Consider the following 14,427-nt stretch of genomic DNA (forward strand, 5'->3'; position numbering starts at 1 on the left):
AGATCCAAAATTAAACTGACAGAGGGGCGGTACTGAGGAAAAAAGGCACAACAAAAATCTGTCTGCAGCACCATGGACAGACAGATGAAGGATCTGAGACAGATAAAGGATCATTGGGTCAGGAAGATCCTCTCTCGCCCGCACTCTCTCTGCTACAAGGGGATGGCATGATAATAATTAGGTTTCATTCCGTTCAGGTCAGACAGAGACAGGGGGCTGCTATTGTGCATGTTGGCTCACTGGAGGGCTCTGCAGTAAACGGAGCCTTAAAAAGTAAAGACATCCGTCTTTACCCTGATGTAAAAGTGGCTGCTGTGAAAAAGGGCTATTGCCTCTTTTAAAAAAGCCTGTTTATACAAAAATAAGAAAATGGCTGTTTTAACAGCTTAAAGTAACACTGTTTAAATGTCCAGTCATTGTAGCCTTCAGTGGACTTGCCAACATGAACCTATTGATTCAATTAATTTCATACCATGTTTGAATAACGTAGCCACAACCATAAATTGTATGCCAGTATTCTATTGCATAAAAATGTTGCATGTGGCTTTTGTATAATTCTCCGCACTTGTTTAGTGCTATGTTTTATTGTTATTTATATTTTTCTCTGTTCACTGGCAACTAATAATTGCAATGCTGTGACATTTAGGGAGTGACACGTTTTCAGCATTGTTTTCAGTAGGAGTTTATGGGTCTGCGTTGTTTTCAGCCTCGTTGTTATTTTTAGCTTTCTGTTTTACGTGTTTTAAGTAGGTTGATAGTGTTTCCTCTTACGGACTGCAGACCTTTGTAAACGACGGCCGATATTGGAAAACTAACGCCATAAGAGCCTCTCAGTGCAAATTCACTGTTGAAGTTATTATTTCCTACAGACGTGAACTCAGCACAATGCCACGTCAGCTGATACGCGCCAGCAAGCGCTGCACAAAACTCACGTGACTCCTGTCAGCACGTGACAGTCCGGAGCAGCACGTCAATATGTCTGCGGCAGCAGCAGCACAGTGAGTTGAGCTTTCTGATTAAAATACACATTTATTTTAATTAATAGAGGCTTGTTAGCTTTAAGTTTCAGTCCACATCAACATAACGACGACGTCCGTTACATTAATAAAGCTGTTGCCAGGCAGCTGTACCGTTGCTATGTTACTACACTGTCTCTGTCAAACTGCGAAACTAAAAATGTGTTAGTTCAGTTTCTGAAGGATGTAGCTAGTGAACTTTCTACCTTATTGATATGTGAAGAGATAGGTTACATATATCATTAACTGTCTCTATAAAACATATTAAAGAAGACGTTTTCTCAACAGGCCAAATTAAAAGCACTTTAAATCCTAATAAATTAAACTGTTATGTTCACGTCCTTAAACTCTGAAGCGGAGCTAACGGGAGCTCCCTTACAGCTGCGGTCAGTAAAAAGTTTCACTGCGCAGAAAAACCCATTAAAAAAACCTTTTTACACACTAAAAATAAAACAATGTTTACTTGTGACTTGAAGAAATTTTTATTTTTCTTGGGCTACAAAAATTAGAGAAAGAATTTAATCAAGAAAAATAATTATAATAATAACAATCACTTATTGTTACTACAATAAGGAGACCTGCAACATAATCAGATATTTTACAGTGTTGTAGGTGAGTGTAATGTAGCAGCCAATCCATGTCTGCCAAATTTGTGGCAAATGTGAAGTGAAAGCTCTGAATTACAACAGTATTGAAAGACAACAGTACAATTATGTGTTTTGTTTTCTCATGAACATAGAATGACTTTTTCTTGGTGTCAATGTGACAAACAGTACATCAGGCAGTAATTATGCTGCATGAAATAATTATCTGATTTCACTTGTACAAGCTTCATTTTCTTGTGATCACGACACAACCCAGGCAGGCTTCTTGTGATCATTAAAGTGTGTGAGAATCTGCTGTGGTAATCATAACTTTGTCAGCAATCAGCAGACATAAAAGTGATCAATGCCAGAGATTGGAACAAACATCAGGCATGCCTTGTGACATTATGTAATCGAGTACAGCTCCAGAAACTCTTCCCTCAAAGGTTAACACAGTTTAATCAGTATCTCACCGGCGCAATCTTAAAATAATACATTTCACAAGGTTTTTCTTTTTTAATTCTTGGGCTATTGCAACCTGCCAGAAGGGCATTTGGATTGCAGTGTAGTACATGATTGTGTCTGCCTCCTTCAATAAGATCATTTACCACCTCACTGGGACTGATCTGTCCTCACAGTTACACCTGGATACACTGCCAACAGGGAATGATACAGAAATCATTGAGCCATAAAATACTATGAGGTTGTGGATTAACCTTTGATACTCTCCAGGCTGAATCAGATATGATGTTTTTGTTATCTTATCAGTGAAACCATGGCCATGGACCAAGATTTATAACCAAGATCTATCATTTAAAAGGATGTCTATATCTATGTCTTAACTCTTTCTGAAGGCAGGCCGTGGTTCACTCACCTCTTCAGGCTGGTGATGGAACTAAAGACATAAAGGGTCCACGACTTGCTCTGTGTGTCTATATGTGTGTGTGCCAAAAGCAGAAACCACAACATTTCCAGCTCAACAAGTCTTTGCGCTGTAGCTGCTGTATACTTTCATGAATGAACACTAGGATATCAGAGATCGTAGGTACAGTAGGGACAGTGTGGACAAAGTTATGTTATTTTAGGCTTATGTTATGCTTAGTGCACCTGATGACCGGGTAATCCTAATATAGACCAAGAGTCCTTCAATTGAGGGTCAATCTCTCCAACCACTACTCCACCCTTAGCCTCCCTCTTCTTTCAGACCTGTCTACTGGCTGGGTAATGAAACCCTGAGGGTGTCGGCGGCCCTGTTTGCAGAGAACCGCCGACGACTGTGCAAAGAGCTGAAAGCCAAAGACGGAGTGGTGCCGCAGTCAGTGGTGGTGCTGCAGGGAGGAGAGCAAAAGCAGAGGTACTGCACGGACACAGACCTCCTTTTCAGGCAGGTAGGTTGTTTATCCATTCGTCAATGATACCCCAAGCCAGTAGTAAGTTTAAGTCCCTCCAACTTGTCCTGTGTCAGCCTCCTCTAAGTTGGCTGTGCCCGATCCCTGAAGAGCCCAGAGGGCATTCTGTCATGTCGAGGTGCCACAAAAACCACATCCGGCTTCTCCTAAAGTCAAGTCCAGTTCTGAGTTTTTCTGCACTGTTAATCTCCTCACTGTGTCAAAAAAATGTAGGCCAGCCACCCTGTAGAGGAATCACTTGTGTCTATGATCAGTATGTTGAGCTCTGTGTTCACCTATCCTAATCAGGAACAACATATGTTTTCTTATGTACGATGTCCCTCACTAATGCTCTGGCTGATTCTGTCCATTCTGCAGGAGTCTTTCTTCCACTGGGCTTTTGGAGTAACCGAGCCTGACTGTTATGGGGCTATTGATGTGAACTCTGGGAAATCCATCCTTTTTGTTCCCAAACTGCCTGAAAGCTATGCCACTTGGATGGGAGAGTGAGTCACACTAATCTTCAAAAAGCTGTGTACATGGCCAACAGTCATCACCAGCTGGTCCATAGCTGAGAGCTGTAACTTATAGATAGGATTGACAAAGTCCTGTGCTGCACATTAGATCCTTTACACCCAGTATAAACATTTTTATATATGTGAGTGAAACCACTGGACGTAAAGTTTTCAGAGACTGAACTCCCGTGTTTTTCATATGTTGACAGGATCTTTCCTAAAGAGCACTTCAAGGAGAAGTATGCTGTTGATGAGGTGCAATACACATGTGATGTAAGTAGATCTGTGGCGGTGCTGGTCTTTACAGCCTCTGTGTGTGTGTGTGTGTGTGTGTGTGTGTGTGCGCGCGTGCGTGTCCTTTTTCCTGTACAGTAACTGAATCTTGATGTTCAGTCATTGTGCTAGAAAGTTACAGCAAAGGACATCAGTTTCTCCATAGACTGTTTTAAATGTAAAAGACATCGTTCTTTTATTTTAAACTCCTGGCAAAGATCTTGGTGGCGCCAGATGGTAAGACCAATATCCAGTTTAGTTTTGTACAAAAACCTCCTACAGTAGAAGGTGTCATCCCATATATTTTTAGTAAAGAGCATAGACCTGCATTATTCTGCTCAACTAAACATGTCAAGTAAAATTCAAGTATGAACCCTTTTCAGCCAAGCATATTTGTCACAATGTGTAAATAGATATTAACATCCATGATGATCATTTTAAAATACTCTGATGGCCTGTGTGTGTTTGCCATGGCACCAAGTAGGTGGGCTTATGCAGAGCATCATACTGATAATTCATTTGGTACAGTAATTCATTCATATGCGTACCTCTGACAGATAACCACCAAAAATCTTTGGGGACTTCTGTCTTGAATTTTATTTTATATTTGTAACCTGCAGCTCCTTCATTTTAGCAACCAAGTCTAAACATACATTTCTGTTCTGTAATTACCTACTTTGCGAGTTTGTGAAAACAGTATATCAGTGCAGACAGCAGATCCCTTGGGGAGCTGTATTGGTGGGTTGACAGCTTCAGAGCTATTTTGGAGGTGTGCATGTTGAGAAATCAAGAGAATATTTTCAGACTGTAATATAACAGCTTTCACTGGCCAACAAATCACGAGACTTTTGTATTTGAAAGAATCAATCAAATGCAGTTTTACGTGCATTCCTGCTGTACATTCACATTGTGTCCTTTTTTAATGACTCATTCCACTGGTGATATTTCAGGAATTTCTACGTCTCCGCACCTGCCTGAGGTGTGAGATTTCCTAATTAGTCACAGGTTAAGATTCAAATTATCACTTCAATCGGCCGCCAATTCTTCCATGAGGCAGAAGCAGCTCAACACTGCAGTATAATATTAACATGAAATCATATCATGCCTCTGCATTTGTTTAACTAATGTTGCCATCTAGTCAGGCAAAGAAATTAGTTGCTGGTGTTCAGCATTCAGTCAGCAATGTGGCCCACGGAAGGACCTAAAAGAGAACAATGTATCACTAGTATTTTTGTATTTTTTTATTTATTTTTTTTTTTTTTTGTATAACATGTGCTGTCTGATGGGTCGGGGTGGGGGGTTTTGTCTCTGTGTTATGTATTATCTCTGCTTAAAAACAATAAAATGTGTTTAAAAAAAAAAAAAAAAAAAAAGAGAACAATGTGACTTTTTTTATCAGAACCAGGTCATAAATATTTAACATACAAACTGTTTACCTTCAGATGGTTGGATGGAGTTTGTGTATACAATGTGAATAATATGTTTTTCAGTATCTGGCTGATATTTCCCTTCAAGATTTATTGTTGACAGGGGTTTTTTTCTCCATATATTGCTTCTTCTATCTGGCTGACAAGTGTGTTCTACTCCAGTGATATACAACTACTGTTCTACATCAGATTTCATTCAAAATATAAAAAAGATGTCAGATTTGTAACTGATTAAATGGTTGAGGCAGCCTATTTTTTACAGGTTGAAGATATTGTTGCAGCTATAATTGAATCACAGTTAAAATGAGAATGATATCCCCATAACGACATTTAAAACTTTAAAGCATAATAACAATTATTCCAATGTCCCAAAATTAAGATGAAATTTAGATATGATTTTAGTTGCTAGGGAGGGATTTTTCTGCTCTACAGAGACAATACAGTGACTGTTTTAGGAAGTCAATTTTAGGGGTATTAATAATAATAAAATGCTCAAATACCACACTGAGTCAGGGATCTGTTATCTGACATTTAAGCTGTTGGCAGAGGAGTAACAAAGTCACTTGAGGTTTGTCTTTCAGTGTGCTGTGAGTACCAGAGAGGCCACATAGCCACAACAGCGTCTGCTAGAGTGACCTTTATTCTGCAGACTGAGAGCAGAAGAAAACTGGCGCTTGTTGTCTCTGCTGCTCTGCTGTGTGTCAGTCTTCTAATTACTCCCTGTCTGTTTGCTTGCAGATTGTTGATGTCCTGTCCAACCTGAGACCATCAACTCTCCTCACCCTGGTATGTTGATGGTATCTCCGTATTGTAGAGTGTAGTTAGAACAGTGCATCACTCGTTCCTACCTGGTTACAGCTAGTAATATCCAGTTTTATTTAATATCAGATGACTGATCACAGGACCAGTTCTTCAGGTGCAGTGTTTTACTGAGCCAGCTTTAATGATGGTAGTCTGTAAAAGGTCCTGTTAGATCTACCTCACCTTGCTTAATGTTAGCTATCTTACTCATCATATCAAAATAAAAACACTGGGTTTATTTTCATTTTATTTATGTCTAAGCTGTTCATTTGCTCAGATCATCTGCTGACCTGATTATTATATTGATCAACTGCTTAAAAGTCATTTTACCTATCGAATAGATTATCAGCCTGAATATAAGCCAATTTAATTCAATGTACTGACATTTGAATGCACTTTGTGGTGATCACGTTTTCTGTTTGTTTTTTTCCCATGCAGCGAGGACAGAATACAGATAGCGGGAGCATCTGCCGTGAAGCCTCCTTTGAAGGAATTAGTCGGTATGTTTAATTGGGGTCCCTGTGCATGAACACAATTCTACTTTGTTTGTGGAGGTTATTGGGTTTCTCTTTCTTTTCTAACCAAGGATACAGCAGAGTCTCATGGATACTGACTGTTGCTGATTAACCTAATTCTGAATATATATAATTTAATTAAGCAAACAATCTTGTTTGTTAGTTATCAGTTAATGGCGATGTTACTGTTATCTTTAGCCAGTCTTTGTTCTTTTTTAACTGCATACATTACAGCGTTTTATCTGTTCTACACTCTGACCCTAATGGTTTTAAGAAATAAATCTCATACATTGATTTCAAAGCTAATATATCAATTTGCATCAAATTGCATTTCAATAAGGAGAGTTCAACTGGAAGTATATGACAATATTTACTGAGGTTGGCAATTGAGGAAACTTTTTTGGCTATCAGACTCCACTGATGTGAAACATCTTCATGAAGCGTAGGCCAGTAAGAAGGTAAGAAATGGGACTGGTTCCCCCTGGAGTCTAGACCCTGGTGGCGGTGGAGTGAAGCCAGCAGGTGGTTGATGGAAACTTTCAGTAGAGTCTCTGTGGACAACCTGGAGGTCATGGTGGTGATGGAGAGTTGGTTTGTTTCGCAGTAGTAGGTCTGAAAGACAGAATTGCAGTGATATTTAAATAAAAGCAACCAGGAACTGATTGGCTCGGGGAACAAAGGCAGAAAGATCTTTGATCAAGTGTGGTGACGTCAGAATTATGAATGTGGAGATTTCGACAGCACGGGACAGCGGATGTGATGGGGAAAATAAAGTAGCAGACATTGACCAAAAGAGGAACAGAGGCAAAATGTGAGGGAAGACATCTTCCTTATTGAACTTTTACCAAAGCTTTATTTGTATTTATAATGTTGCTGTTTTTTTTGTTTTTTTTATCAGCTTCCAAGTGAACAACACTCTTTTACACCCAGTCATTGTGGAATGGTAAGTCATTAAAACATGTTTTATTATTTTATCGTTCAGAAAGCCCACTCAAGATGAGAATGAAGACTGTAGTCTCTCCCTTAATTACCTTAAATTTCCTTCAGGTAGATTCTGCTACTTTTCACTCACAAACATTGGCAGTTACAGCTGCCAGGTCAGGTAATTGTGTGTCAGCAATCAGAAACAGGAGCTTTGGCTTGTTTTTCCCCTCTTAGAATCAGATGCCAGTCCGCATGGATGTAATGGACTTCGTGCTCACTTGGTTGTCCTTGGCATTAGAGTTTGCACCCTCCAGATGAATTGACATTTTCTAAAATAAGAAGGAATGGTTTTCAGGCACACCTCCTGGGGAGGAAGACTTGATTGAACCCCCCTATCCCCTCTACTCCGAGGAGCTGGCATGGCTCTCTTTTAATAGGCTATTTTGTTTTACTTTCATTTGTGTTACTATTGGTTTCCACCGCTTTGTGCGCTTTGTGTGATTAATTAGTTTCTATTATTTTAGAAATCCTTAATACTATCTAAGGTGCAGCTATTGCTTTCCTATCACAAATGAATGAGAAATGGTAAGACCTGCAGGCAATTTCTTATATGGTCTTAAAGATTTCAATCAAGGGCTGTATTACATTTTATTGTGGTTTGAAACATTTCCATCAGCTCTGCATCAGTAGATTGTTCCCACTGGAATTTCACCAAACGATGGGACTCATTTATAGACGATGTTCCTGGGAACAAGGACACTTGTTCTCTATACGTCTCTATTTCAGCCATCTCATTACAGAATCTGTATTTCTTCATGTCAATGTGGTGGTTGTAGGAATTCTCTATACTGTTTGGCGGTACATTCATTGTAATCTACATCGATAAACTGCCAGTGTGACGATCAGAATGATCTTTCATTTCTTACTTCTGTCCATGTCTGCAGCCGTCTGATTAAGACTGATATGGAGCTGGAGGTCCTGCGCTACACCAACAGGATCTCCAGTGAAGCCCATAAAATGGTAAGATCCTTCTTGGCAAGACAGAGCAAGGGTTCTCAAATTGGTATATTTTCATTCTTCAAAAAATAAAAGGAGGGAATAGAAAGAAAAGAAAAGTTCAGAGCATGAAATTAAACACCCAAAGTATCAAACAGCTTTTTGAGTTTAAAACCCACCCAAAACATTCAAGATGTCAGGATTCTCTAAGGGCTGTAAACTGTTTAAATGGCATTGATTTTAACTTCACCAGCAGCTTGGAGGCCAGCAGTAATACAGATAGCCTTTGACCAATAAGCTGTAACAGTAAAGCATTATTTTTCTTCTGTACAGGATTTCACTTTATCACCATGAATAACCTCTTCAGGGGTTGTTATCTGTCCTCTGAAATCACCCACCATGAGCGTTCAATATTGTGTTCCGCCAGTGTGATCATTAGACTTAGTTTTCAGAGGAATTTTGCTACCCATGTGTCTCTGAAGCCACACTATTTGGTAGATTTGCAGGTGTAACCTTCCCTGCAGCTGTACAGAAAATGTTTGAGGGCACTCTCACTGACTTCATAAGTCTTTATGCCTACTTTGTCTAAACCCTGTAGTCAATGCTTGAGGTAATAATCCACATATTGAAAGTGAGAATGCCCAAAAGCTTCGCATACACAAATGAGAAAAGAGAAACTTACAAGAAAAGCATGCACAGAGGATCAGCAGTAACGGTTTTATCCAGTAGTTGACTTATCCATTTTTCTGTAGGTCATGAAGCATGTGAAGCCTGGACAGCAAGAATATGAAATGGAGAGGTAAGTGGTTTATAGCCCATGTTTGGTGACAAGACATAGAAATAGAAGATCTGTCTACTGTTTAATATCTATGGTTATATCTACAGTGTATGTGGGGACTGAAGCAGTCTTTATTTTAGTTGACTTTACTTTCAAATAGTGTCATGATAAACCTTATGGCCCACTTAGACCAACACAGCTCCCGTCACTGTAGTCCAAACAAATGTCATGCCTCAGTGCATGTCGGCGCTCCAGTACCTGTATAATGCTTATTATAGGTACAGTTTTTAAGGGTTCTAGCTTGTTATGGGTTTGCTACATTATGTTGCATGCTTCACAGCCCCATAGTGACACTGGTAGACCTGGTACTGTCAGGTTTACATGGCCCTTTATGGTTGGTATATAAAAGTCCATGAAATATAGTACGAGATTATTACAGGAGCAGGTTTATAATCAAATGGAAGATCTAGCAAGGTCTAATTCTGATGAATGAAAAACACTTGATTTCAACAGAGAAACACAGATAACCCAGGATTTTCATTTGAATGATAATTTAGTAATGTTTTATTTATGTTTGTATATTTTAGTGAGTTTTTTAAAGTAATGTGTCAGAGCAGCTGTCAGTCATACTCATTTTCCTTTGCTGTGTAAGATGAACCAGGAAACGGGAACTTATCTTACAGTGTTGCGATGCAGTCAAGATCCATAGATGTGTTGATCTGTGATTTCTGCTGTGCTCAAAGTGTTTTGTTTCCTTTTTTTCTTCCTTACAGCTTGTTCCAGCACTACTGCTACAATAAAGGAGGGATGCGTCACACCTCGTACACCTGTATCTGTGGAACGTAAGGCTTTGTTTAGCTGTTTCATCTGATGCACACACCTCCCAAATCTCAGCTATGTGTTGTGTATTTGTTGATTCAACTCTTGTCAGGAGAAGGGTTCAAAACAGACACAAAAACAAACGTAAACACACTATAAGTATAACCTATAATACACTGTAAGTCCAAAAACAAAAGGTACACAAACATATGTGAGTGACACCCATGCACATTCGCCTCACCCTTTATGACTCTGTGGCATATTTGAACACAAAGCAGATTTTGGAATACAGAGGAAGTTGGACTCTTGCAGTATCCCGACTGTCTTATTGGCCAAACCAAACTGTGCCTGCCAACCAGGGCAACCTCAAATTCCTCTTTGTTGCTGTCAGCTAGCAGCATCATTATGAAACATTTTGGAACATTTTTGCTAATCATGCTTTGGCCTTTTGTATTAAAGGCCAGGTGTAATGAATACCTGCTGGGGATTAGTGGTCAGTGGATGCAAATGAGGACCTGGTCATCACAATGAATCTTGAAAGAGGCACTGTGGTGTGTTTCTGGTTTAAACATTAAAGGAAATTGATGAAATGTTGTAAGATTGGAATCAATTTGATGCTTTATTGAAATATGTTATTTTGTATTATTAATTATTATTTGTTTTCACAGTAGCTTTATATACGTCACATTCAATGCAGTTACCACCTTGTAGTGTAGTAGTTAATCATACTAACAATATCTATATGTCCCTTCAATTCAGAAATTGTGTTTTTATTTAACAACAGGGGCAATAACTCCTCTATTCTCCACTACGGCCATGCTGGGGCTCCAAATGATAAGACAATTATGGATGGAGACATGTGGTGAGTAGCCTTCAGTAGTTTTTAACTTTTGGCTCAGAAACACTGGAAATAAATTAGACTGAATCTGTTCTGATGTTTTGCCCCCTACAGTCTGTTTGACATGGGTGGAGAGTACTACTGCTACTCCTCAGACATCACCTGCTCCTTCCCAGCCAACGGCAAGTTCACTACAGACCAGAGGGCCATCTACGAGGCCGTCCTCAAATCCTCCCGAGCTGTTTTGGCGGCCATCAAACCAGGTTATCATCTTATAGTCACTTTAACTGTTGAGTACACTGTACTGACCTACCAAAAAGTAAAAAAGTACGTAATGTTCTGCCCAGTGCAGGGTTAAATAGTAATTGTTTTGTTGCATTTTACAGGAATCTTTTTGGTGGATGTAAAGTACAAACCATAGTGATCAACATTTTACTTGAGTTCTTAAACAATGTTAAGGTTTTGAGTACAGTTAAACATATTTTCTTTACTTTTAATTACAGTTGCTGAGGTTTGTAAATAATATTTATAATTGTAAGTGAAATGTAAACCTGGTCTTAGATTAATATCTACATTTTGAGAGGCTAAAAGGAAATTGATGAAATTGGATTTCATGCATTCTCAAATGTAAAAAGTGAAAGACAAAAAGCCTTGCTGCTTGTGTTGAAGGTGTGAAGTGGACTGACATGCACCGCCTGGCTGACCGGGTTCACCTGGAGGAGCTGGTAAAGATCGGCATCCTGACTGGCTGCGTGGAGGACATGTTGAAGGTCCACCTGGGCTCTGTCTTCATGCCCCACGGCCTGGGACACCTGCTGGGCATTGACGTGCATGATGTGGGAGGATACCCTGAGGTGAGAGCAAAACACTTTAATTCTAAGATTGCCCTCATCACAACCAGCCAGATGTTCAGTCAGTCAGACTCAGACAGTAGAAGAAGAAAACACAGTCCTGTTCGTCCAATATTGATGTGTCATCAATAATAGAGAGACCCTCATTGCAGAAGTGAGAGCAGAATAAAAAGAGGTCAAGCTGCAGGAGCAAGTTCACTGTAAGGGCAGGAGAGAGGGGAAGCTGTTGTTGTCTGAACTTTGAACACAGACGGTTTCAGGTTGTGGTGGAGGATTTTAAACTGTTATGCTCTTCTGACAACTAAATACAGAAGACACTTAACCCACAGAAGCTCCAGAGGAACTGCTCACCAGATGGTGTCCGTATGGGAAGTACACTGATAAGCAAGGCTCGCTGAATATGAACACAGAGCTCAGTCAGTCTGAGAATACATGACAGAACCATAGTGTTTGCTAATTCCAGTACAACAGTCAGGCCCACAGGATGGTTTAATGATAGTTATGTTCTGTTACTACACAGCTCATGTTTTGTAACTGTGAAGCTGTAGTTTCAACAAATTGTACTGTTGCCCAGGGGGTGGAGCGTATTGATGAGCCTGGACTGAGGAGTCTGCGGATGGGCCGCCTGGTGCAGGAGAGGATGGTCCTCACCGTGGAGCCTGGCATATATTTCATCAACCACCTGCTGGATCAGGCCCTGGCCAACCCTGCCCAGAGCTGCTTCATCAATAACCAAGTGCTGGCTCGCTTCCGTGGCTTTGGAGGGGTCAGTCTACCACAAAGTTTTATTTGGTTGTGTTTGTTGGGTTGGATTCACCAGAGGGGGAATAGAAATATATCAAAGTGTGTACAGAATTAATGCTACAAACAACCAATACTGAAATGAACTTATTATGAACAATGTCACTTACTGGATACTTGGTCCACTGAATGACGTTTTTATTCTTTAGAAACACTTAACAAAATAATGCATTCATTTAAGCCTCAAGATTTTGTAATTGTACCAAAATTATTTTATAATATTTATATAAGGACTGTGATCCATTTACACTTAACTAGATGATCTTCAAGGAGAATATTAATTAGAATAAACTTTTCCCTGTCAATATATATTTTTCAGTGAGCCAACTCATATGAATCCTTAATACATATAATTCGTGTTTACATTTTTGCATTGACTCTGTTTGCCTTTTGAACGTTTCCTGCTACGATTCTTCCATGTTTGACTGACTACTGTGTCACTACTGTGTGCAGGTTCGCATTGAAGATGACATTGCAGTGACAGCTGATGGTATGGAGCTGCTGACCTGCGTCCCTCGCACCGTAGAGGAGATTGAGGCTTTCATGGCTGACGCTGCGAAACCCTTCAGCCCCATCGTCAGCAGCAAGAAATTCTGAATGACGTCTCACAGTAAAGTCTGAGCTGTAAACAGCAATGTCATTATTTACTGCAGATAAACAACAAACAACGTTCTTTAGTAAAACTAAAGTTATTACTCTGACTCTCACATCTAACTTCATCTCACAACAGACACACAATCAAGACTATTATTGAGCTGCATAATCAACACATGACTATAAGAAACATTTCATACAGTATCTTAAAAAAGGTTTCATAATGTTTTAAAAAATGGTGCTAAATGTTAGCAGTTCTTTTAAGGGACAAATTCTATCTTGATCCATTAAAGATGTTAATTTCTGATCCTCCTGGAAAAAGAAATACGTTTTTTCTAATAATTCTTATTCTTATACAGTATATTCCTCTTTGTAAAAATTTATTCATAAAAAAATGATGTGAAATTAAATAAATGGTTTAATTTGCAACTTTGTGCAGCAGACTTCTTTATTTATTTTGTTGGTATTTGACTTTTCTTTCTGCACTATAAGACAGTTCTATCATACAAATCAGTACATGGTACTCATAATCAGAGGTAAGTTTACAGTTGAACATTTGAGAGGAAAAACAACAGCTGTGAGAGATTTTTACAAAAGAGTATAAAACCTGGATGTAAAATAATACACTACAGAACAAATGTAAAATACAAACTTGCAGGTATTGACCACCAGGGGCCACTGTCGTTCTTCAATGAAAAATGTTTATTAACTGCTTGTTACAGAGACACTGTTGCTGCAAACTACTGGGGAATGTTCCCTAAAGGTTCACTGAAGGTTATTAAAAAACTTCAGAAAACGTTCCCTAAAGGCTCTGTAAAGGTTATTCTTGAGAAACAATGTCAACATGATATTAGATCATAACATGGATTGTTGGTCTCCTCAAGATTCTACTTCAGTAAATGAAAACCTAAAGGGTTTTATGCAAAGGTTTGATTTAATTGACATATGGGGGAAGAAAAAAGATATGGTTTTACTTGGTCTTTTTGCTATCAAATAATATTTTAATGTTGACAAGATCAGTCAGTATCCTTAGAACACAGTTTACAGATCATAAAGTCCCCATCTCTATTCATTTACACTTTGCCAATGCTAAGGTATGCAGAAGTGCTTCCTGGAAGCCTAATAGTTCACTGTTACAGCACGAAATGGTGGAATTAGACTAAACTAATAATGCAATTTTTGAACAAAGCACAATCTGAAAATGCACTTTGTAGCAGTTGGGAATTATTTAAATTCAAAGCAAGCTGATACTTGAAAAATGATGGTAGTGTCTTAGTAAAATTTTAAAGCTATAACTACTGTACTTC

General features: G+C 39.1%; 1 protein-coding gene across 1 annotated transcript; it reads left to right on the forward strand.

Moving 5' to 3' along the window:
- Nucleotides 1-890: 890 nt before the first annotated feature.
- On the forward strand, nucleotides 891-13,549 carry pepd (peptidase D). Its single transcript, XM_051379914.1, has 15 exons — nucleotides 891-998; nucleotides 2,805-2,988; nucleotides 3,367-3,494; nucleotides 3,713-3,776; nucleotides 5,942-5,989; nucleotides 6,443-6,504; nucleotides 7,418-7,462; nucleotides 8,388-8,463; nucleotides 9,192-9,238; nucleotides 9,991-10,059; nucleotides 10,821-10,898; nucleotides 10,989-11,137; nucleotides 11,544-11,728; nucleotides 12,300-12,491; nucleotides 12,980-13,549. Exons 1-15 carry the CDS (start codon nucleotides 976-978, stop codon nucleotides 13,121-13,123), a joined length of 1,494 nt encoding a protein of 497 aa, XP_051235874.1. The 5' UTR covers nucleotides 891-975; the 3' UTR covers nucleotides 13,124-13,549.
- Nucleotides 13,550-14,427: the final 878 nt, after the last annotated feature.

This window comes from Dicentrarchus labrax, unplaced genomic scaffold (genome assembly GCF_905237075.1).
Source record: "Dicentrarchus labrax unplaced genomic scaffold, dlabrax2021, whole genome shotgun sequence".
NCBI classification, from domain to species: Eukaryota; Metazoa; Chordata; class Actinopteri; family Moronidae; genus Dicentrarchus; species Dicentrarchus labrax.

Coding starts and splice junctions, on each gene's coding strand:
- pepd (XM_051379914.1), top strand. CDS start 976: ATGTCTGCGGCAGCAGCAGCACA. Junction 9,239..9,990: donor CAAGAATATGAAATGGAGAG/GTAAGTGGTTTA, acceptor TCTTCCTTACAG/CTTGTTCCAGCACTACTGCT. Junction 12,492..12,979: donor GCTTCCGTGGCTTTGGAGGG/GTCAGTCTACCA, acceptor TACTGTGTGCAG/GTTCGCATTGAAGATGACAT.